Raw genomic sequence first — 25,177 nt, 5'->3', positions numbered from 1 at the left:
TTTAAAGCTTTTCTTCCTACAGAGGACTGATCATAGCAACTGTACTTCAAAATTCCCTATTGTTTAGGAGAACATATCGGTATTCGAGGCATGGACGTTCCTGGAACCAAGACGGAAAAAGTCTTCTGTAAAGAACCACCACTATCAATGGCCAAAGTCATACAGAAGCGAGTGTCTGATATTCTCCATATTGTAGTGGCGGTGTAGGGTCTTCATCACGTTCCTTACTCTAACCTCCGCAATATCGGGAGTTTGACAAACATTGGAATGTTTACTTTTGTTGCAATAGTTCTATCATTTTATGAAAGTAAAATTTTACTAGAAATCAGCAGCCTCGTTTGAGAAGATGTGCATGTTAATCCGACACACTTTCCCCACTTCTGATCTAAAATTGCCATTTGTATAGATCATTTCAATGAAACCTTTTATTTGGTATTTAATCGTGTGCTTTGCAGCGTTAATAACCAAATATTATCGCCTCATGGTCCAGTAGTCCTTAGTACGGGTATTGCATGAAAATATAGTGGACATTTTGCCACATTCGACCTATTTGATCAGTGATCTATTACGGTTATATGTTAGTGTATGGTGACTTGTTTCCTATCATTCAGTGACCGCGTCAGCGAGTGCATGGGAAACCCTTTGGCATAGAGAGTAACCATGGTAACTGCAACATGTGACACAACAAGGAATCTGTACCCACATGACCAACCTGCATGATGGGCCAGTCCGGAACTATTGTGCTCTTACTTGGCTGGTATATTGTCATCAAGCGACACACTCGTTCTGTAATGATTCAGTCTTGGTTGGCAATTAAAAATTACTTTAAACCCCTTCTAGTGTTTGTTTTCTATTTCTGAAAGCAAGGCCAGTATTGTCTGTCCTGCTTGTACACCAGGTATCAGAACTGGAGCGCTTCTGTTGGCTAGTAGTCAGCATTTGCGAGCTATCCCGACAGTCTCAAGGGATTTACAAATGGCTATGAATTAACATTTACATTATTGAGGTAAGTTACCAACAAAAAACAAAAAAAACGGTTAACTACTACATGCACTCACATAGTTAATCGTCATCACTGTCTTCATTGTTTACTGATTGTGTAATCAACAGGATAACGAAATGGAAGCTTGGAATTACAAATTATCTCATCTTCTGTTCCAGATATGTAAATCGCTCTTGTTAAAAACCCGGACTTCCACCATTCATATACATGGCGCAGTTACTCCGTAATACCTGAGAGGATCGTAGGTTACTAGCTTAGTATTCTCCAAACATGGTACATATTCACAACTTAAAGGTGATCAAGCAATAGTTCACCAGAGGAAGTGACTATGCCAGCAGAGTACTTATTATTCAAGAAGCAGTAAACGCCATCGAGTAGTGATATTCTCATCGCAAAAACTACAGGTAAATGTACTCAGTCACTCACTACGAACCACATTAGCACATGGAAGTAAAATTTAGTGGTATATAACAGTCTGTCTGTGAGGACAGACGTTATACCCACCGAGATGGACAAAAAGCTTTATGCTAAACAGACGTAGAAGACGCCGAGAAACGCGTGCCTGCTTTCAACCAAGCCCCATAATAGTACAACATTAATTACCGTCATATATCACAGTCAGACACGGTTGTGTGGAAGTTCAGGAGACCTATGTAAATAACCCGATGTTTAGCCACAAAAGTTAGAGTTAGAGGTATTCAGTCAGCAAAGAATTGTGTTCACAAATATCTTCAGTACTCAAACACGACCTCTTTTCAGTTATTTAGACATTCTCACGTCACTTAGATTGGTGGCCTTGTCTAAACGACCTGTTTTAATGAGTGTGCTGAGTTGTCGCCCACAATGAATGTCAGCATGTAGAAACTGTTAGGCAGCGAATAATAGGATCGTCCGTTGGATGGAGTTTCGGAATGACTATGGTTTTACGCCGCTTCCAGCAATATTCTAGTAATATCATTGCAGAGTCCACAAAACCTGGCTTCACACATTGTACCCACATGGGGAGTCGAACCCTGGGCTTGGGTGTGGCGAGCGAACGACTATCCTACCCCTCCGTCCCTGGATTAAGTTTTAAAAAAACACTAATAAATCCCTCTAAATTACAAAATTCGAAGAAAATATCATCATATCGAGATGTCAGTTTTGAACAATATTTTTGGTGATTAACAGGCAGAAAAAATGAAAAATGCACATTGCTTCTCTTCATTTCCTAACAAAAATATTTAATACGACACCTTTAACACACCATGCCATATAGTGAAAGTGAAACATTTCTTACATACGTCGTCACTATCACTGAGGAAGTAGGGAATGGCGCGTACCGTTGATGCTGTAGAAAACCTCACCCTAAAATTATAAGAATCCATTTTGACATAATGGCAAACTGGATTGACATTCTATAAAGTTATAACTAAAACAAAGATGTCTGGAGCTAGACATGCGTGAAATTGGCGCCGCTATTAACTATATACCTGTATTACCTTGTATCAGCTGGTGTGTGTTCGTGCGGGCGTATGCGTCTGTCTGAGTGTGCCGTACGTGCATTGTCGCTACTCCTTTCATGTCCGTCTTATATAGCAGATAAATGACCGAAAATTGGTATTCATTCATTTTGGTTGAAAACAGATATGTCACTTTAACTGGACATCTCTTGGTCGAGTATTTAAACCGATGGGTGTTGTCGCAGTATATAAGACGACAGTGTGATATACTTATCAGAAACAATATCTAACCACACTCTGGGAACGTCCTACCTAGTTAAAATATTCAGTTTAAAGTTGCTAAACCACGGGTTCCGGTTTAGAGCATGAAAGTGTGACTGTTATAACCTTCCTGGTTGAGGGGGAAGATGTATCATGCACATATAAAGTAAATATACACACACCATGTCTATTGTTATATGTCCGTGCATATACGAGGTCGACGTTATATGTTGATGTGTAAACACTGGGATGCGTCAGTACAATAGAGATGTAGGTCGGATGTGAGGTGATAATGTTGTGATCAAGTGATCTGCTGATCATGTGATAACGCAGCTGCATGTCAATGACAATCAATGGATTGTTTGATCCAGCCTTGAATATTTATTCCCCCGTCAAATATCTGAAACAAATTTTGCTGTCAAACAACGAACTATCGAGAGACTATATTCTCCTGTGAGAAGGCTACAAAACCTGCATTCATTCAGTGCTAGAAGGAAATCTTTTATCTGGAGGAAGTTACTGCAAAATAAAAATTGAAGCTAAATGATCAGATTACAGTTAGTTCTTTAGGGATCAACATCCTCTTGTCGGCATTTTACATGTCCTTATACTTCCACATCAATCAACACCAGAAGAAATATTTGCTGCATTCTTGTTTGCTATTTGTCCACGGGTAATTACTCTTGTGACCGAGTTATAGTAAGTGGCATTTCAGCACGCATAGAGACTCATGCATAATGCATTGTGTACATCTGCAGGTTTCACATTCCGCATGCATACCGCAGTTAACATGTGGTTCTGTACTGCGGGTGAGTTTCTTATTAGTTTCGAAGTAAATATACGCGGTGTTTCCTCCGATGTAAGTGGTTCAGTCGGTCCATGCCAGGACGCGTTATCATACATAGGTCGATTCCGGTCATCGCACAACTCTAAAGCTGCAGCAGCCGGGGTGTTAATAAAGTTCAGTTCCCTTCAGTTCCTTCCTTTGTGATCCGATTATGATCTTGGTATGTGAACATGTTTATTGGCTAAATCATCTGACGTATTAATCGTAGCCCCACGATCACAAAATAAAGTGTACATAAAAAAGAGCTTATTAATCATTACTTCAGAGTGGATATACAAATGCTGTATTAAGTGTGCACCTAAACCTTACAAAATGATTTTTGATCACTGATAACGTCCCATGCCCTGAAACAAAGTCAGCCGCTTCATTTATCATGATATACTGTTTCATCTCCTGCTAATGACAGATGGAGATGACGTTTATAACAGGACCGGATACAGTTTTTTGAGAAACGTAGTTTATTGTCATCCATTTTCACTAAAGTTTAAATGGTCATTTAACAAACTTTCAGGACCCCTGCACCCCGCTCACAACTGGATCTGCCTATGGTTTGTGGGCTCAGCACAATTGGCTTGGTTACATGCCAAACAACGTTGTTCCGTTTAGTGGATATATGAAAGAATGTTTCATGCGAGGTGCCCAGCTTAATTAATATAATCACATATAATCAGTTCGTTGTACCAACAGATAAATTCCCTTAGGAGCTTTCCGAGTAATATTTGTTTGTACGTTCCTGTTTCTATGAACGGAATGAACAGGCCGTGCAACTGTTGGGCTGCAGTTTCCTGCTTGGCTGAATCATCGTGGTTGTCCAGCTAGCTACTGCCTTTTATTATCGTCGAATGATATATATTTGATAATTGTATTCAACATGAACGACAAAATGATTGCGCAGAATGACTGTGAAAATTTGCTCGAGATGAAAAAGGGAAGCTGACCACCATGTCTATTTTGGCACGTTGTCTAGCTTATTTTAAATTCTTGATGTCCGTTTCAGCATTACAGTGAAGGTCGGAGGCTGAACGCTGTAAAGTCTCATTAAGGTTTTTTTAATGGAATTGGATGGACCAGAGGTTATTGTGATTAAACCCTTCTTTGTCTTGAGAACCTGTAAATGTTGCTAGCATGTCCTGTATATTTATGTAACGGTGTGTAAAGTGTTCGCTCATCACATCAAAGACCTGGGGTCAGTTTCCCTCATGGATACAATGCGCCGTCAAGCCCATTTCTGGATTCATACGTTGTAAAATTGCGGATAAAGCTTACTGAGATATGGCGAGTGTACCCTCTTGAGAGGCACTTTTCACGAGAGTTTCAGTTGTCATTTAATAATAATAATGATAATAATTTAATAAGGCGGTGGGGGTTGGATGTAACCTCTGCGCGCGCGCGCGCGCACACACACACACACACACACACACACACACACACACACACACCACCGCCGATCATTGGTAATATTGCTAAAGGCAACGTAAAACTAAAGTCACTCTTTTATATAGTTGCCGCTTTGTAGCATGCGTGTGTGTTCGACAAAACAGTGTTGCATTCAACCAAAGCTGGTTTGTCAGTGCGTTGGGTTTTATGCTCCTTGAACTCTTAAAGTTTGTCAAATCTATTTGAACTTCGAGTAGGGACGTGGTGCCACAGTCACTAGATGGAAAGTATGGAATAACCTGTAGTTAACGGGTCACCGACGGTCTGCCTGTGTGGTGTTAGATAAGCTGGCCAAATTGTACGTCTCTGTCCCTTTTGACAGCTCCAAGCATCAATATCATACTGAATATGAGCTTGGACCTCTTAGGGTCATTATGGGCATACACGCTTCTCACAAGGCCTCACAATATCTTCTGATACTTCTTCCTGTTCGCTGAGTTGTTTCCTTGGGGAAGAATTCAGCAAAGCTTAAAGCAGTGGCAGCATACAGCTTTAGACCTTGCCAATGTGCAATAGCCATGACAGAGGAGCGTTCTTCAAACAACCACCACTTCACGCGCTGTTTATTGTGTGTTCTCTTGATCGGTGGAATCGTATGAAACAGTTGTATCTCCAAATGTTGAGGCATCTTCAGTTACCAGCACTGAACCAAACTGTCTTACTGTTCTTTAAAAGAGCTCTTTCTGAATGTGCCAAAGAATTCATATGTCATCACGTTTCAGTCCTCATCGCTCGGTAATGGTCAAGCAGACAATTCCCTTCCACTGATTTATCATCTGAAGTAGAAATATAAGATACTTGTAAAACGGCCAAAGTATGCTTAGTCTCAGTATTATTCGTTACACTCCTCTACTGAGTCTAACGAATAATACTGAGACTAAGTATACATACACTAGTTGTAAAACCGTCTAGCGCAAGTTTGGATATGTAGAGATTCATGACTAGGCAAATAAAACTGCAAAACAAGGGACGACTTGCAGATTATGTTATGTTCTAAGAATACGTGTGTCCTCAAAGATGTTCAGCAACATGTGCAATTATGTATCGCGGAACCACGTCCTCCTAAGTGCTACCAGTATTCATCCTCGGTTGTCTACCTAGGGAAGATTGTGTCGATTGTAGAGGACACCTGTCTTATACTACTGTAGAAGATGGTACAGCAAAATCTACACTTGGCAGGATTGTCATCGTTGTTGGAGAAATTATTCGGGAGGCTTCAGATGCTAGTACAGCGAGAAGGGAAAATATTTCTAGTAGTGCTAACTTAGCAACTATTGGGAGGATGGAGATACAGCATTGCAAGCAAAAAAATATCTGAAAAATATATATATGCAGACGAACAAACTGGGATATTTGTAGCCAAAATTGATGTTTTTGAAATATCTATGGACGAATTGTAACAATGATTACACAATGCCATTTAGAAAGTGGTCAAATGCTACATATACCATATTTGGGATTTCGGTTTCTTAGTAAAGTACAAATTCTAGTACTTTTTTGTTTGAGTCCCATCAGAGATTCCAACCTCAGAGTCAGGCACCTAATCGCCAGCACAAAAAGTCAGCCTCCTAGCCCGCCCAGCCAAGCTTTGTGGAAGTCTGAGCGGGCTAGGCAGCTAACTTTGTGTGCTGGCAATTAGGTGCCTGACTCACTTCACTGACATTGGTTGTCCATGATGGCATGTGTGTACTTCACTGATATTTGTTGTCACCAGGGCATGTGTGTACTTCACTGACATTTGTTGTCACTAGGGCATGTGTGTACTTCACTGATATTTGTTGTCACTAGGGCATGTGTGTACTTCACTGACATTTGTTGTCACTAGGGCATGTGTGTACTTCACTGATATTTGTTGTCACTAGGGCATGTGTGTACTTCACTGACACTGGTTGTCAACCACGGCATGTGTGTACTTCACTGACATTTGTTGTCCATGAGGGCATGTGTGTACTTCACTGACATTCATTCGCCCACAAGGCACACATCTACTTCACTGACTTCACTGACATTATACTTGCTAGTCTATCAGGGAACTTCTACTACTCCCTGACCTGCTATTTTGCAGCCATGTGTAGTTTTCATAAACTGTTTTGTGCACTGCATGCTGGTGATATTGAATCAACAAAGGTCTTATAAATAACACATTGCATACAAACATGAAACTAAACTAATGAAAAATATTTCAGTATAATTTATTTACAAAAAATACCATAATGACATATTTAATGTACCGCAGAATAAACATACTGTCCATGCACTGGCATATAAATATATATACAGTGTACAGTGTGTATCTGTGTAGTTCTCATATGAAGGACACACTCAGCTGACTCACAGTCAGGATTATACTTTCAACTTATAGGTACATGCACAACAGCTTTCGCATCTCAAGGGACAATTATCAACACAATTGAAGCAGGGTGATTTTCACAGACAAAAATAATGGCTATGAAATTAATCTATTACACAATAACTGACCATCAAATATTTTTTCTCAAATTCTGTTGTGATGTCATGATCAATCATTGTTAAAATAAAACCTGTGTGTGAACGAATGTATCTTTCAGTAACAAATACACTTTGCGGTAAACATGTATTTGCCCAACTTCTACCATTAATCTAATGAAAATGTTTCAAATCAATGATCATAACATTAACAAAGTACTTACAGTATATATATTCATATTCTAAGTTGTTCACTGGTCACAAGGGTACCTCAACCCATGGTCCCCGAGGGACCAGTGAACAACGTATTTATCTTAATGAACACCTCAATGTTAATTTTGAACTGTTTGAAGCATGGGCATCAGATTGTAGACTTAAGCCATCCTGTGTGAATCTTGCATCTTGCTGTTTTTACCTCCACAGGTATTGCCTTAGTAAAGTTGCTGCGAAGTTATTCCCCTTCTTAATATTCACACGGACTACATTTGACTACTAAATTTATTAAGTGGAAAGAGAGTCATACGTTTTCGCAGCAACATTAGATTTTGCAGACACAAGAAAAACAGATTTAGTTATTTCCCTTCCACTGATTTCCATTCACAAAACTTCGGTAATATCCATGCATCATGCGTCATCTAATGTTATTCGAAATAAAAAAGCAACAACCATGATTAACATTGAGGTGTTTGGTAAGATAAATCCAGTGTTCACTGGTCCCTCAGGGCCCATAGCTCGAAGTAGCCTCGATGTCTGTTTACATGTGTATGGCAGGCGTACACATGAACACATTACCAAAAAATCACTATATGTGTGTGTGTGTAAGACAGACTGACAGACAAAATGTCATTCAATAACAGATTTTGTCTGGTCAATCATTTCATTATAATAGAAATATGACATATGCATGGCTTCTTACTTCAGGCTTAGCTAAAGCTGTTTTGGTAAGAAGGGATAAGCTGGACAAATCTTAGTATGTCACACAGATGCTCATTTGGGGAAAACATTTTTAGGATGCTTTTTGAATGTTTACCAGTATACATGACATTATTACATCCTGATATCTTGAAATTTGATTTTCAACATCATATTTCTTATATATTATCATTTTACCGGTGTTCTACATTCTTTATAGAGATCACAGCAAATATTTTCAAAACACAGCCTTTTTCCATGATGTTAGCTTTAACATGCAAATCAGTTACAATCAAACCATATTTGTCTTGAAATTAAACTGTCAATACAGACATGACACATAACAACAGTACCATCATGTGTGTGTCACCAACAAGCTCCATCTGTGGCCAGGCATCCCCATGACTAGCATGCTGTTTATACCTACATCCTGACAGATTGCATATTATTTACAAGTTATGGCCATCAGTCCAGGAAGAATATACTGTTGAGGTGCATTGAGCATAGTTTCTTCACTTCCTCTGTAACAGAGAAAAACAAGAAATAACAGTGTCCAGTGATGGCTACACACATAAGGGGAGATCACTCTTGATGCATGTTAGGTTGTTTCAATGACAAGGGGTTGAAAGGTTTTGCTTTTATTTCATCTTAATAACAAAATAAACTGGTATATATATTTAACATGAGTGATGATGGAACAATATTCCAACAAGAGAGAGGGGTTCATGTCTCAGAAATACTCCGCTTCCCTTATTTGAATCAAAGAGTGGTAAAAGTCAAGAGGTTAATAAGCAAGAAAATCATGAATAAAACGGATTGTTAAATACATTGAAAACATTTTGTTTTACAACTCATACCCTCTATGGATTCTAAAATACTTACACAGGAATATTTAAGTTCAGAGAACAATCTTCTCTTAACATAAAAATAAGGATTATTTCTCAACAAATAACTGATGTCATTATCAGACAGTATATCTTTAATCAACACTGAATCTAATATTTATTCTTTAGTTTTCAAATACAGATGCATAACAAATAACAGCAGTACCACCACACTTTCACAGATGACATACTTACCATTGATTTCTATGAGATTGGCATTCTTCTGATTGATGACGACATAGAACTCCCGCTGGTCAGATTTTTTTCCCACCACCCAATAGTCTGACAATGTCTTCACAATCGTTTCACCATCCTCATTACCCCTGTCAACAACAATCACTCATAATGTATGACTACAATAAAACCATTTTGTTGTTAGCAAACAAACCTGAAGAAAGTCCTCCTTGGGGTACATATAAACATTTTTATGTCCATAAAAAATCCCATGACAGCTTAACTATATTTTGCAATAAAATATTTGCAAAACCAAAACTTCATTTTGTCTCGTAACAAGACCACCCTTACAGGACCCCACCAGGACAACCTACAGCCAAGTGCAGGTAACGCTAGCAGTCAACCTCATACTTCACTTTTCATGCTGAACAAATCAGACAGAATGAGAAGAGGCGGGTGGCCATACCATGAATTCATACCCTGTTACGGAAATAGAAAATGACACTTACTGAGTTACCTGACCGCTGATGTCAATCAAGGCGGGGATCCATACTGTCAAACCTATATGTTGATAGACTGATCACTAACATACCCACTTAATAAGTCCCAGCCCCCAACCCAATGTTTGGGAGAGTGGAAACATAAGGGACTCACCAAACCAGAAACTGTCCAAAACACACAACTACTAAGCAAGGGAAAATGGAAAGTTAAAGATACGCAAAGATCACCATTGCAGGACTAAAAACTACCACGAGATGCCACCACCGATAAAAGGGGGAAGGATAGAACCATTTGCAAAACAGTTAGTCGTCTACAAAGCTCATGCGGTTTGAGAGGCACTTATCTGTCAACTGCAGAGAACTGACTGGCCAAACCAAGCTTGCTCAGGCGAGTTTTTGTGCAGCTGATAATGACGGATGAATGTGCTCAGCAGGCTCCAAATAGCCACGGAGCAGATCTCTTCAATGAGCAGAGTAGCAGAATACACCTTCAATGTGGCAACTGCTCGAAGTGAGTGACCCTTTAATCCCTCTGGGCGAATTAATCCCGAATTAATGTAGACCATACAAATGGCCGACACTATCCATCGTGAGATGGCTTGTGTATTGGCAGGATGACCAGCCTTGCCCCTACCATAACAGTGAAAAAGCTGTTTATCTATACAGATGCCCAGAGTTCTCTTAATATATGCTTTAAGACATGTGCACTATGGCAAGTGGCAGTAGCTTTTCCTTACCCTTACCCTTGCTTTTGCATGACTGAAGTGGAGCATAAGAATGAAGATTTTTATGGATATCAACTTCTTTATGAGAGAACACAACGTTTCAGAGTTAATGCTTACTCCTTCATCAGGTGATGACGGAGTAAGCATTAACTCCGAAACTCCGAAACGTTAATGCTTACTCCTTCATCAGGTGATGACGGAGTAAGCATTAACTCCGAAACGTTGTGTTCTCTCATAAAGAAGTTGATATCCATAACACAACGTTTCGGAGTTAATGCTTACTCCTTCATCACCTGATGAAGGAGTAAGCATTAACTCCGAAACGTTGTGTTCTCTCATAAAGAAGTTGATATCCATAACACAACGTTTCGGAGTTAATGCTTACTCCTTCATCACCTGATGAAGGAGTAAGCATTAACTCCGAAACGTTGTGTTCTCTCATAAAGAAGTTGATATCCATAAAAATCTTCATTCTTATGTATTTTCACTTCTAAATGACATTCAAAGACTTGAAGTGGAGCAGTCGGATATGCAGCTGCAAGGAAGGCAGGTTGGCAGAGGTGGAGGGCTGTTCAAGCAAGGGCTTTGAGTCCTTGACTTGACTAACTGCCTCTCGAACTACCGTCAAATCCCCCGGGAAAAGGGTAGAACCCATCTGGAAGGGCAGAGACAATGGTGCCTGCTGTGTAGATGGGGAGTACTTGGCCACTGGCCAAAGACGACCGATGCCCATGACCACACTCATCATCTAGCTTGTGCACGACTTGATGGTGTCACCGGCCAAATGAGAGCGCACCTCTGTCAACTAGCTGGACAGTGTGGACAATGACATTACGTCGTCCTCATCCCCTGGTCCACCAGCTGCCTCTGCAGGATGGAGAGGTATGCTGAAAGGACTGTGTGTCAACACACAGCTGTTGAATGTGATACACCATCTCAACACCTGGTTACCTGAGGTGAATGGCGGCGGGTCGGAACCCGTACAAGCCAGTGTCTAGTTATTGCCAGCTGACCCCCACCCCCTGGGCGATTGAGATAAACACACTTGTTTACCACTGGGGGATCAAACAACACATTCTCTCAGATCGAGCAGCGTTGGACGAGAGAGGGTTCATAACCTTACTAACAAGCAAAGGCAATATGCACAGTTGGACCTCTTACATGGAGCAAATGCTTCACCTGGGAGGTGAAACACCGTGGGGCCAGGTCCACCTGCGGCAGCATTGTGGCTTGACGAAAAAGTTTTGACATTTTTCGCAAGTCAGACCGTCATGGTGCTCCTCCACCAAGCAATGCAGACATACTGCCTCAGTATCCTGAGGTGGCAGATTAGCCCTGCAGGCAATGCAAGGATGAAACTGTTACAAACAGGACCCTATAATGGCGACTGTTGTACAGCTACAATATGCATACATAAACACACATATAGCAAAAGAGAAAACGCATGAGTGAAAACTCATTGCCCAAAAAGGCTAAAGCAAATTAAACCTGCTTGACATGGAACATGAGAATGCATATAAAATGCCACCTGCATGTGTTTACATAATGCACCAAACATATAGCAGATACGAGAGTACATGCTAAATGACAACCCCACATACCAATTTTTCACTCAGAGCAAAAAGGGGTAAGTTAAGCCTAACCTAGCTTGTGCAAAAAATACAAACGTATGCACAGTGAGCACACTGAAGACGCAAACAGGAAGCTATCTTGCATGCCATATGGCAGGGGAAGAAGTCTGCGTCCAAGTTGAATGAAAAAATCAACATATAAATTCCATGAAGCGCCTGTGCAGAAGAAGAGGAACCATACATACATATTGTGACTCTCTCTCACGCATAATGTATGGAAGGGCGAAGTAAATGTACATCAATAGAACAAAAGCATGAAAAGTGAGGTACGAGGTTGATGGCAAGAGTTACCTGCTCTTGGCTGTAGGCAGGGCCCTGTAAGGGTGGTCTCACAAGACAAAATGAAGTAAATATTTTATTGCAAAATACAGTTACAACTGTCGTGGGATTTTTAATGGACATAAATATGCTTATATGTACCCTAAGGAGGACATCCTCTGAAAAAGAATTCAAGGTACTTACTTGTTAGCCAAAATATATGTTATGTTTTCATAAGACAGGATACTGGGGAGCAAAATTTCTGAGAACAATTTTCTTCTGAGTCCTAAAATGTTGACATATTTTATTAAGTATACGATAAAATGTACTAAATCAGCACATTTAGTAAGAACAAAAAGCCAAACAATGAAAAATGCCATCCATATTCAACCAATTCTTAAAAAATTAGATCATTATATCACAAAAGAGAATATTACATGGATCATCAATGGTTAAGCCTGAAGTACAGCCCGTGAGTCTAAATGACAATACACCTGATGACCACGCAAAATGAATCCCTCCAATCTAGATGTCTTCTATACCCTCAAAAGATGTCAAGTAATAATGGTGCATTTCACCTTTCAATACGGTATTACATTTTAAAACTATTAAATCAAATTCACACAAAGATTAAACATTTGTACACCTGAGGTATGAGGGTGTTTGCATGCTTTTAGGACACTGCATTATCTTATTTTCCTTGAAAATATACACAGAAATTATTAACACTTTCATAGTGTTGCAAATCAGGCAGAGTGTCAATTATGCTGGTGGGACCAACCTTGTGAGGTCAGCATTGATGTCTGCCAGTAGCCGCAGGGTCTCCTGGGGAATGTTGACCCCTGTCAGTTTCCGGATCTCGATGTGGACGGTGGTCTTCTGAGCCAGGTTCATATGGTTGAAGTAGATATACTTAAACTGGGGATCTGTGGTGCTATAAAACAGTCAACGAGAACAAACAGTCATACTTCTCACCACAGTTAACTGTCTGGAAATATCTCTACCTTCAAATCACACTATATTACCATATTAGGGACATGGTCAATCAGTTTTATAACCGCTTTGAAAACAGTCCGTGAGTCATTGGGTCATCTGTCAGTGGTTGTGTGATTTGTACCTCACCCTATGAAAGTGACAGCTATCTGTACCCCTACTTCTTTGGCGGAGCTGTTCTATGCTACAATCAGTAATGTTGTGTGTATATCACAGCAGCCTCTACATACTAAAGGCTGGCTGAACACAGCAGGATGTAAGATCTACGTGAATGGGGCACAGTGTAACACAACCAGGCAATTCACACATTAGGACCACCAGATGACATTGTGGCAGTGAGATCCACCATGTACCTGAGAGCTGCTGGTCTCTTGGAGTACTGCTCACTGATGTCAGACGATAACTTGCTCATCTGGGGACCAAGGAAACCATCCAGTTTCCGACACAGGTCAAATGATACTGTATTCTTCACTGAAACAAATGGTCCATTAATTTAAAGTCAGCGTTGACACAATATTAAATGCATAAGCTGTTTACAATCCTTTGAAGGACTTCAGTTCACATCAATATCATCATGTCAGACCAAATAATACTCACTGATGACCAGCATACAGATACTGGAGCTCATGGCTGTACTCACTGTTGAGCAGCATACAGATACTGGAGCTCATGGCTGTACTCACTGTTGACCAGCATACAGATACTGGAGCTCATGGCTGTACTCACTGTTGACCAGCATACAGATACTGGAGCTCATGACTGTACTCACTGTTGACCAGCATACAGATACTGGAGCTCATGGCTGTACTCACTGATGACCAGCATAAAGATACTGGAGCTCATGGCTGTACTCACTGTTGACCAGCATACACATACTGGAGCTCATGGCTGTACTCACTGATGACCAGCATACAGATACTGGAGCTCATGGCTGTACTCACTGTTGAGCAGCATACAGATACTGGAGCTCATGGCTGTACTCACTGATGACCAGCATAAAGATACTGGAGCTCATGACTGTACTCACTGTTGACCAGCATAAAGATACTGGAGCTCATGTCTGTACTCACTGATGACCAGCATAAAGATACTGGAGCTCATGACTGTACTCACTGTTGACCAGCATAAAGATACTGGAGCTCATGGCTGTACTCACTGTTGACCAGCATAAAGATACTGGAGCTCATGGCTGTACTCACTGTTGACCAGCATAAAGATACTGGAGCTCATGGCTGTACTCACTGTTGAGCAGCATACAGATACTGGAGCTCATGTCTGTACTCACTGATGACCAGCATAAAGATACTGGAGCTCATGACTGTACTCACTGTTGACCAGCATAAAGATACTGGAGCTCATGGCTGTACTCACTGTTGACCAGCATAAAGATACTGGAGCTCATGGCTGTACTCACTGTTGAGCAGCATACAGATACTGGAGCTCATGTCTGTACTCACTGATGACCAGGATAAAGATACTGGAGCTCATGTCTGTACTCACTGTTGACCAGCATAAAGATACTGGAGCTCATGGCTGTACTCACTGTTGGCCAGCATACAGATACTGGAGCTCATGGCTATACTCACTCTTGAGCAGCATACAGATACTGGAGCTCATGGCTGTACTCACTGATGACCAGCATAAAGATACTGGAGCTCATGGCTGTACTCACTGTTGACCAGCATACACATACTGGAGCTCATGGCTGTACTCACTGATGACCAGCATACAGATACTGGAGCTCATGGCTGTACTCACTGTTGAGCAGCATACAGATACTGGAGCTCATGGCTGTACTCACTGATGACCAGCATAAAGATACTGGAGCTCATGACTGTACTCACTGTTGACCAGCATAAAGATACTGGAGCTCATGTCTGTACTCACTGATGACCAGCATAAAGATACTGGAGCTCATGACTGTACTCACTGTTGACCAGCATAAAGATACTGGAGCTCATGGCTGTACTCACTGTTGACCAGCATAAAGATACTGGAGCTCATGGCTGTACTCACTGTTGACCAGCATAAAGATACTGGAGCTCATGGCTGTACTCACTGTTGAGCAGCATACAGATACTGGAGCTCATGTCTGTACTCACTGATGACCAGCATAAAGATACTGGAGCTCATGACTGTACTCACTGTTGACCAGCATAAAGATACTGGAGCTCATGGCTGTACTCACTGTTGACCAGCATAAAGATACTGGAGCTCATGGCTGTACTCACTGTTGAGCAGCATACAGATACTGGAGCTCATGTCTGTACTCACTGATGACCAGGATAAAGATACTGGAGCTCATGTCTGTACTCACTGTTGACCAGCATAAAGATACTGGAGCTCATGGCTGTACTCACTGTTGGCCAGCATACAGATACTGGAGCTCATGGCTATACTCACTCTTGAGCAGCATACAGATACTGGAGCTCATGGCTGTACTCACTGTTGACCAGCATACAGATACTGGAGCTCATGGCTGTACTCACTGTTGACCAGCATAAAGATACTGGAGCTCATGGCTGTACTCACTGTTGACCAGCATACAGACACTGGAGCTCATGGCTGTACTCACTGATGACCAGCATGAAGATAATGGAGCTTATGACTGTACTCACTGTTGACCAGCATACAGATACTGGAGCTCATGGCTTTGTAAACAAGCAGCTGACATTCCTCATTCTCTTCCTCTGTGTTGATGAAGACTCGGGGGATCTTTCCCAAGTTACTGTCATCTTTCAAGTTTGGTGGGCCTGCTATAAATCTGAAACAGAAATCAACACCTTTGTTATGTCAAACAGTTTACATCCTGTGTTTGGAATTCCATCTATACGGCTTTGCTCAACAATAGGGAACCTCATCACTGTGTTGCTAATCTGACAGTTCTAAAACTTGGATCTAACATGCTCACATCTAAATATGATAAATGTAATTTAACAGATATCAATCATTTTCAAAAGGAAGAGTGCAAAACCGTGTGGAATTGTATACAGAGAAATACTTCTGCGAGCTCATTTGCATTTACCTATCACCAGATTGTCCATATTTGACCAGATTTGGGGCATTTAGAAAGAATCTGACTTTAACCCTTTCCACACATACTTTCAAAATCACCAGTACTCACTGTAACTGTGACGAATTAGGAGTAGGATGAACATTAAACTTCAGCAGTACTCACTGAGCAAAGTGCGGTGTCTGCCCAGCAGATGGGGACCGTGACTGTCCAACACCATGTAACTCCTGCTCCATGTGAGAGGGGAAGAGGCTGGTGGTCAGGTACTTATACATGATCCGCATGTCATCCTGGTTCAGACCACTCCTGCAACATCAGCCAAAATACACATGGAGAAAGGATACTGCACCATGTACTGCACCATCCATTACCATAAGCATGGTGCTCACCAAGGCTTATAATATAATTTGCTAGGATTTGAATGACATGGTCATTAGATCCTGGCATAACTAAAGGATGTAACTCTGTATAGTGAACTGTGGCTCATTATGAGACCGGTGCAACTACTGTAACCCCATATACCAATGTTAACCTTGTTGATATACAGGTACAACCATTAGAAACTAACACAAGACCCTAATCCACAACCAGTACTACCAGTCCAAGTGGAGTACAGCAAGTTTTGAGCACTGCAGGAGTCAGTATGTCTACTCTCACAAAATTATAGAGGCTAAACAATTGCCTTCTTGCCACTTAGGTTGCATTGTTTGAGGAGCTGGTTGTTCCTTGAGTGAGGCCTCACCAGACGAGCTGGTCGTTGTAGAGGAAGGCGGTGTACTTGACAGAGGGGAAGGTGGCTTCCAGATGGTTGATGAAACACTGGATGCGGAGGTATGTGTTCTTGTCCAGCGGGAGGAAGTGGATGCCATTGAACACATCAAGGATGTCACTTTGGTGGAGACGGAGTGTTAACAAATACTGCAACAAATGCATCGACATTAGTGATACTTTCCATCAGACAAATGGAACAAGCAACACCATTAAGAGACGGTAGATGAGTCCTACCTCTATCACTGATGTATATAAAGAAGGGGATCTGAAAGACAGGCAGGGCATCAACCAGATAGTGTTAGGGTGAAGTTCAGCACTATAGCATATATGAGTGTTTCTTAGCAACAGTGACTGATTCCTTATTGTATATCTGGTGACCATTGGTACAGACTGAAGTCAGTCAGCATTGAATCGGAAGTTCTGGGGGCTGATGCACCATGGCTACCATCAATACCATGAATACATTACTTACATGAACAGTGCTGCATCATGGTAGGAGAAAACAATACTTCAGAGGTTTATTGATGTAAGGGCAGGTAATTCCATGGCTTAATTTCATAATGACCTTGTCTGTGTCTGCAAATAATGTAGCAGGATTGTCTTTAAATTTTCTGTTAACCCAAATGTTCTCTTGTTGTATGGGTATTCAGGATCTATTTGCCAGGGATCAAGTTGCAAGATAAACTTATACAAACCTGTAGAGGTTATGAATTCTTTGAAGAATGTCCTCCTTGGGGTACATATATAGCATTAAAATGTCCATTTAAAATGCCTACGACAGTTGTAACAATATTGAATAAATATTTTACAAAACAAAAAAACTCGTTTTTGTCTTGTGAGACCACCCCTACAGGGCCCCTACCCGGGCCCCTTAACAGCCAAGGGCAGGTAACTCTTGCTGTGTACCTCATACCTCACTTTTCATGCTCAGATTGTCAGACAGAATGTGGGGAGGCGGGTGGCCGTACCCCAAGGAGGACATTCTTCAAAGAATTCATAACCTCTACAGGTTTGTATAATTCTTTTTCAGAAGAAGTCCTCCTTGGGGTACATATATAGCATAAGACAGACTCCCAACAAACGTGCGTCGGGAGAGGCATTCTGTCTGCTAATGTGTACCCTGCACACACTCTCATACACTGCCGAAGCTGCAAGAGACAGAGAAATACACTTATCCAATCACCAAACCGTTGATGTCAATCAGGCGGGGGGTAAATATAAGGTCGAAAGAGCCAATCGACAACGAACCCCACAGGTGATGGACATAAGACAACACCTCATGCCATACACTGTCAATATTCCCCCAAACCAGCGAAGTAGTGCCGGGAATAACAGTGCAAAGCTGAATAAGAGCGAATGTCGACGCTAAAGTGAAAAACTGTCTATAGGTAGTTCTCTTTTTTTTTTTTTTTTAAAATACCACCACCAGAGGGTACCCATCACCAATGAAAAAGAATAGTTTCGTTTTCGTTTTGTTTCCATCACCAGGAACATTTCATGTTAAACAAAGTCGAGATCTCATAAGCTCATTCACCTAGGGGAATCACAACTCTGGAGAGAACCGTATGGCCAAACCGAGCACGTTCACGTGAATGTTTGTCCAGCTGGTAGTGACGGATAAACGTGGTCGGTCAGCTCCAAATAGCCGCTGAGCAGATCTCCTCAATGGGCAGAGCCGCGGCATAAGCCTGTGACATAGCCACTGCCCTAACAGAATGAGCCTTTAACCCATTAGGGATTGTTAACCCTTTATGATTATAAGCCATACAAAGGGCAGAGACAAGCCACCTAGATACGGTTTGCTTGTTCGCCGGCAGACCAGCTCTCCCTCCGCCATAACAACAAAACAACTGGTTATCTTTTCGGATATCAGCAGTTTGTTTGATATAAGCCCTGAGGGTCTTACGGACATCTAAGATGTGAGCACGTCGAGGGAGGGAGGCTGCGTGAGCTTAGGGAGCTCGATAGGCGCTGTAACATGAAAAGCGCCTGCGATCTTAGGACAGTAAGAATACTAATACTGAAATTGTGAAAGACGGTCAGGGCAGGATCCGCTGACATTGCATGAATGTCACCCACCCGCCTGTCGGACAAGAAAGGCAGCCTTCCACGTTAACAGCTGGAAAGAGATGATAGCTCGCGAAAAAGAGGACCGGACAAGTCAAGAACGACTGACAAGTCCCACGCGGGACAGTCGGACGGATCCTATCCACACCCGCTAAAAAGCGCTGTACAAGAGGGCGCTGCCCCAAGAGAGCACCGTCGACAAGAATATGAAACGCCGAAATGGCGGTGGAATAGCCCTGGATAGTAGACACGGCTAGACCTGACTCTAACCGGGATTGTAAAAATTCCAGTAGTTCAACTTAACTTGAAGAAAAGGGATCGAGAATCCCTCTGTCGACACACCAGCGCGCATAACAGGCCCATCTATCCTCATATTGAACGTTTGTCGAATCCCTCCGTGAAGCCAGAATTGTGTCTGCAACTGCTGCAGGAATGGAGGTGATTCCGGACAGTGGCCAGGCCACCCACTGAATCCTGGGATTCGGGTGCGGCGCTCCATTCTGGGATAGTAAGTCCGGTCGAAAGGGTAAAAGGACAGGAGGCAGTGCCAGAAACCTTATTTATCATCACCAGAAACCAGCTCTGAGACGACCAAAGAGGAGCAAGAAGCACTAACAGTCGAGCTGGTTGGGTGGCAAGCTGCAAGAGGACCCTGGGAATCTGTGGCAGAGGTGGGAACACCCACAATACCCTGTCCGTCCAATCGAGCTGGAAAGCATCCTGGGCGATGGCTCTCGGATCCGGTATCCGAGAGTAAAACACCGGAATCTGGTTCGTCCCCCCGGAGGCAAACAGATCCACCTGTAACAACCCGAACAATCGGTAGATAATCCAGAATATCTCCCGATGCAACATCCACTAGGACACTGGGGCTAGGACACGTCGAGAGAGAGCGCCTGCTCGAACGTTGTCCACCCCGGGGAGATACACGGGACACACCCGAACATTGAACCGGTGGCACCACTGTAGAAAGTGCCATGCCTCCTCTAGGAGGGATGGAGAAACCGTACTGCCCTGTTTCAGGATATAGGTCATTGCCGTCTGGTTGTCCATTTCTAGACGTAGCACACAGTCGCGAACTGTCTTCCGAAAGTGTTGGAACACTAGCCGGACAGCTCTCAATTCTAGCACATTGATGTGCAGGCGCGTTTCATGCTGTAACCAGAGACCCGAAACTGACTGAGCACCCAGTACGCAGCCCCACCCTGTGAGGGAGGCGTCCGTCTGAATCAAGAAAGTTGGTGAGGGAGTGTCCAGGGGTAACCCCCTGGATAGATTCCCTATCACTGTCCACCACCGTAAATGAGGAAGTGGCCACTCCGGAGTGTGGAGAATCATCTCGTAACTCTGGCCATGGGACCACATCCGCGCCAAAGCATACTGAAATGGGTCGCATCCTCAAACAATGTCCACTGTCGCTGCCATGTTGCCTAGCAACTGGAGCCAAACCTGAGCCGAAGCTGAGGGGACTCGAGGAATTGCAGAACAACTCTCTGAACTTTGGACATCTGATCCGGTGACAGGGAGACAAAGCCTCTTGCTGTGTCGAACCGTGCGTCTAAGAAGATCAGATCCTGTGTAGGAACTAGGTCCGACTTCTTGAGATTGATAATCCAGCCCAACCTGGTGAGAATACACATTACCGCGAATGTTGCGTCAAGTGAGCGACAAGTGCTCGTAGAAGCCAATCGTCCAGGTACGGGTGGCAACGCCTGCCCTGTGACCTGGCCACTTGCGCTGGGATTAACATAAGCTTGGTGAATACCCTCGGAGCCGCAGCGATGCTGAAGGCAAGCATCCGAAACTGATAGCATACCCCGTTGAAGGAAAACCGCAGGTACTTCCTGAACTCGGGATGCATCAGGACATGCAGGTACGCGTCCTTGAGGTCGATGGCCGTAAGCCAGTCGCCTCTTTCTACAGATGAGATCACCGACCGTAGTGTCTCTATCTTGAATGACTGTACCTGCAGCATACTGTTCAGACCTTTTAGATTGAGAAAAGGACTGGACCTTGCACGGAGAACCTCAGCTTTCTCTGGAACTACCGGCACAGGAGTGCAACGGATCCTGGAAAAGGGAGGCGGGTCTCTCTTCCACTGCGGTAAGTGGCCGTCCCTGAGTGTGGATAGGACCCAGGGGTTGGAGGTTACCTTTTCCTATTCCGACAGGAAGTGAGAAAGGCGGCCACCCAGAGGGAGGTTTGGCAGGAGACAATGAATACCCGACGTCGGCAGTACTCAGACTGCTTGATTCGGGTTCACGTGCAAGGGCTCTGCAGGATGACTTACTGGGAAGCCGGGGCCGACTTCCCCTTCCTCGGAAAAGGCTGCTGGGGGGCCGCAGCCTTGGCCTTGCCCCTACCCTTACCCTTACCCTTCCTTGGCCGGAGCTGAAGGGTAAGTGGAGGTAAGCGCCGAGGGAAGTGCACGCGAAGTGTGAGGCTGTTCTAACAAGGGCTTGGATTCCTTGGATGTAGACACAGCCTCCGTGGCCTCCTGGACAACCGATGCCACTCCAAGAAAGAGGGTAGACCCCATCCGGAAGGGCAGTGACAGGAGCGCTTGTTGAGTGGCCGGCGAATAGCATGCCACAGACAGCCACAACCTCCGGAGGCCCATAACTGCCGACATCATCTGGCACGCCGAGGACCTGATCGAATCCTGTGCCAAATGAGACTGCACCTCCTGAAGTTGCTGTGCGAGAGTAGGAGAAGCACACTCCTCCTCAACACCGCCACCGTCCACAAGCTGACGCTGCAACACCGAGGTGTATGCAGCGTGTATTGTGACTTTAAGGCATTGAGTCGCATTACGGTACTGCCGAAGCCAAAGATGCACTCTTCTTTTGATCTATTTTTGCTGTTTTTTATGGCGGCTCTTGAGCCCAAATACCAGCCCCCCCACCGCCTGGATCAAGGATCTATGAAAGATCAAGTCCGCATGTCTAGATTTTTTAGCTCTAGGGGAAAACTCTTGACAGATTGAACATCCTTGCTCGTCGTTAGCCTCTTCCACCAGACAACGAAGGCACACAAGAGGTCTATCCTGTGGGGGAAGTTTTGCGCTACAAGTAGCGCACCCCTTGAACTGGAAAAAACAGAACGGCGCTATGACTAATAACAAGGCCTGTCAATCCAACAAACACATGAGTATTTAACAGAAACAATACTACGCACGGGCGATATTTAACTGTTAAATAATGAAGCTATTTACCAAAACAGACAATAGCCACCATGGAAAAGAGGGGTAAAAACATACAAATATCCTGTTTGTATTTACAACCACACCTAAAATTAGGCTGGAAAAAATAACCACCAGGTACGTGCCGACCGCCATCTTGTCAGCCACATGGCTGAAGACCACGGCCACTACTCAAAGTTACAACAGGAAAAAGAGTGAAATATGAATTCCTAATAGTGCGTTAAAAAGGAACCATACATGCAGTTCTTGTAGCTTTCTCACTCATTTTCTCTCTTCAACTCGTAAGCTTCCTCTAAATATGAGAGCTGCTGAATGGACGACTGTCCTCTGTGACGACAGCATGAAAAATGAGGTACACGGCAAGAGTTACCTGCCCTTGGCTGTTAAGGGGCCCGGGTAGGGGCCCTGTAGGGGTGGTCTCACAAGACAAAAATGAGTTTTTTGTTTTGTAAAATATTTATTCAATATTGTTACAACTGTCGTAGGCATTTTAAATGGACATTTTAATGCTATATATGTACCCCAAGGAGGGCTTCTTCTGAAAAAGAATATGATTATATATATCACTTTCCTACAGACTCCAGACTGAAAACAGAATGACGAACAAAAGATGATGGGATAGGAATATGTTTAGTCAAACACAGCATTATTTCCAATTTTCATTGTTACTGTTCATCCCTGACAGGTACAATTTAGGTCTTGGGGCCACAGAATCCATGGTCTGCCAACATGACCTTAGTGCACAGACACACTCACCCTTGAAAAGAAATGATCCAAGCGTTGTATGAGAGACTGGACATTGCGTTCTGCTCTGTCAAGAATGTTTTCAAAGGTCCCATTAAAGAACTGTAACATATATTGTCATAAATACACTATATACATGCAAGCATGTGATGAACCAAAAATAACACTGTCCCAGCTGTTGTTGTTCTGACCAAGTGTGCTGGTATAATGTACTACCCATACTCCCTACACAGATAGCTTGACCACCCTCTGCTTCACAAAGCTGAATACCTCTTACATAAGTATTGTCTGAAAACTGAAGAGGAGACAGGCCCAAAACATCAAAACTATAAATGGCATTTCGAAGTGATTCACATAACATGAAAATCAACATCAACAATGACAGAAGTAGTGATTACCAATTAACATTTACTCCTGTAAGACATCTGTCAGTGTGAAGATCTGACAGAACCTGCTCAAGCCATTGCCCAACCAGAATGAAGGATGTATCAGCTTATTCCCTTCCTTAGCCCTACCACCTCCATTTTACAATTTCAACACAAACAAAAGAAAATCCACTTTTGGGTAGAGATACCATGGGACTTAAAAATAACAGTGTAGTGAATATCAACAGCATGTACACAGCTGCCTTCATTTTTCGTTTGACTGTTTAAGTTCATTTTATGGTTGATATTGTGCACAAGCAGCCTGGGCCTCGTTTCACAAAACTCGTAAGCCTAAGATCTTGTAACTTTCCACTTAGCATTTGCACCTCCTATGTTACAGTATGCCAGGTACAAGACCTACGAGAAAAGTTACGAGATCTTAGGCTTACGAGAGTTTTGTGAAACAGGCCCCCTGATCAAAAAGTTGAAGAACCTGAAGCAACTTCCTGTATGTGATGGAAGTAAATGTTTCACTGCGCTGACCTGAAACATCCGATAGGACTGCCTCACAACTGCCTCAAACACAGAGTCTTGGATGTCATCTTCACGGTATTCTATGTAAGATTTGCCGTCTTTGGTTTTCTCAGAATATGGAATGGAGACAGTCTGCAAACAGTAACCTCAGCATTACAAAAACAGGAACATGGATGGGACGGTTGTCTGCAATGATCAGGCTGAACAGAATTAGTTCCATCCACAACAAATCTTTTTACAGCATCCGCCCCAGTGAAATCAAGCACAGATACTCATAATCATAGAAATGAATCTAGGAACAAATACTAGAACATATAAAGACATCACTTGACTAAATACATGCAATAGTGTTATGGGTATAAGTTATCTATAGAAATAAGTAACACTTCTGAAGTCTAACACACTTAAAAAGAATGCAGAAGCTGTTTCAAGCATAATTACCAACACCATCCAAAAGTTGGGCTCTGGTTCCAGAAAGAGTTGCCTGGTTTTCATGGTATGTACACTTTCACATGGCATATCAGAAAAAGTCCTGCAGACACACAAACGTTCAATGGTTGTAAAACACACAGAAAATAATACACAAAGTACAATGGTAAGTCATGGAAGAGTATCTAGTCAAGATGGAGTAGGGAGATTTTGAAAAGAGATGAAAAGTATGCAATTTTATGAATAAACTTGACATTTTATTCTTATCCTGACTCATGCTTATTATGCTTATCTCCTCTGACCTGAACCACCTGAAATCCCTTGAAATGTGAATGTGATGATATATATATACATATGTAAATACTTCATACAGCGTCTTGGCCTCAACAAGTCACGTGATGAAATGGTGAGTGAAACTCAGTGCCTCTGTGGAACCATTAGTTGTTGTGCAACAAGAAGTGGCCCAGACTGGTGAATGCTAGCGATGTCCTCCATGATGATGTGCCCTAGTGATTGGCAAACACTGTATTTGATTTCCAA

The 25,177-nt window shown here is 42.7% G+C and overlaps 1 protein-coding gene across 1 annotated transcript in view; it reads right to left on the bottom strand.

Moving 5' to 3' along the window:
- Positions 1 to 7,166: 7,166 nt before the first annotated feature.
- Positions 7,167 to 25,177, bottom strand: part of LOC137284286 (vacuolar fusion protein CCZ1 homolog) — a 41,276-nt gene continuing 23,265 nt past the window's right edge. Inside the window, exons 3-12 of the mRNA XM_067816040.1 lie at positions 24,650 to 24,740; positions 24,218 to 24,340; positions 23,322 to 23,411; positions 17,268 to 17,443; positions 16,691 to 16,831; positions 16,131 to 16,276; positions 13,866 to 13,983; positions 13,301 to 13,453; positions 9,427 to 9,554; positions 7,167 to 8,868 (exon numbers count right to left, since the gene is read on the bottom strand). Coding sequence (XP_067672141.1) covers positions 8,813 to 8,868; positions 9,427 to 9,554; positions 13,301 to 13,453; positions 13,866 to 13,983; positions 16,131 to 16,276; positions 16,691 to 16,831; positions 17,268 to 17,443; positions 23,322 to 23,411; positions 24,218 to 24,340; positions 24,650 to 24,740 — 1,222 coding nt within the window. The 3' untranslated portion in view covers positions 7,167 to 8,812. The remainder of the gene's footprint in view (positions 8,869 to 9,426; positions 9,555 to 13,300; positions 13,454 to 13,865; positions 13,984 to 16,130; positions 16,277 to 16,690; positions 16,832 to 17,267; positions 17,444 to 23,321; positions 23,412 to 24,217; positions 24,341 to 24,649; positions 24,741 to 25,177) is intronic.

This window comes from Haliotis asinina, chromosome 5, assembly GCF_037392515.1.
Source record: "Haliotis asinina isolate JCU_RB_2024 chromosome 5, JCU_Hal_asi_v2, whole genome shotgun sequence".
Taxonomy (NCBI): domain Eukaryota; kingdom Metazoa; phylum Mollusca; class Gastropoda; order Lepetellida; family Haliotidae; genus Haliotis; species Haliotis asinina.
The sequence above is the reverse complement of the archived record's forward strand: the minus strand, read 5'-3'. Positions and strand labels throughout refer to the sequence as shown.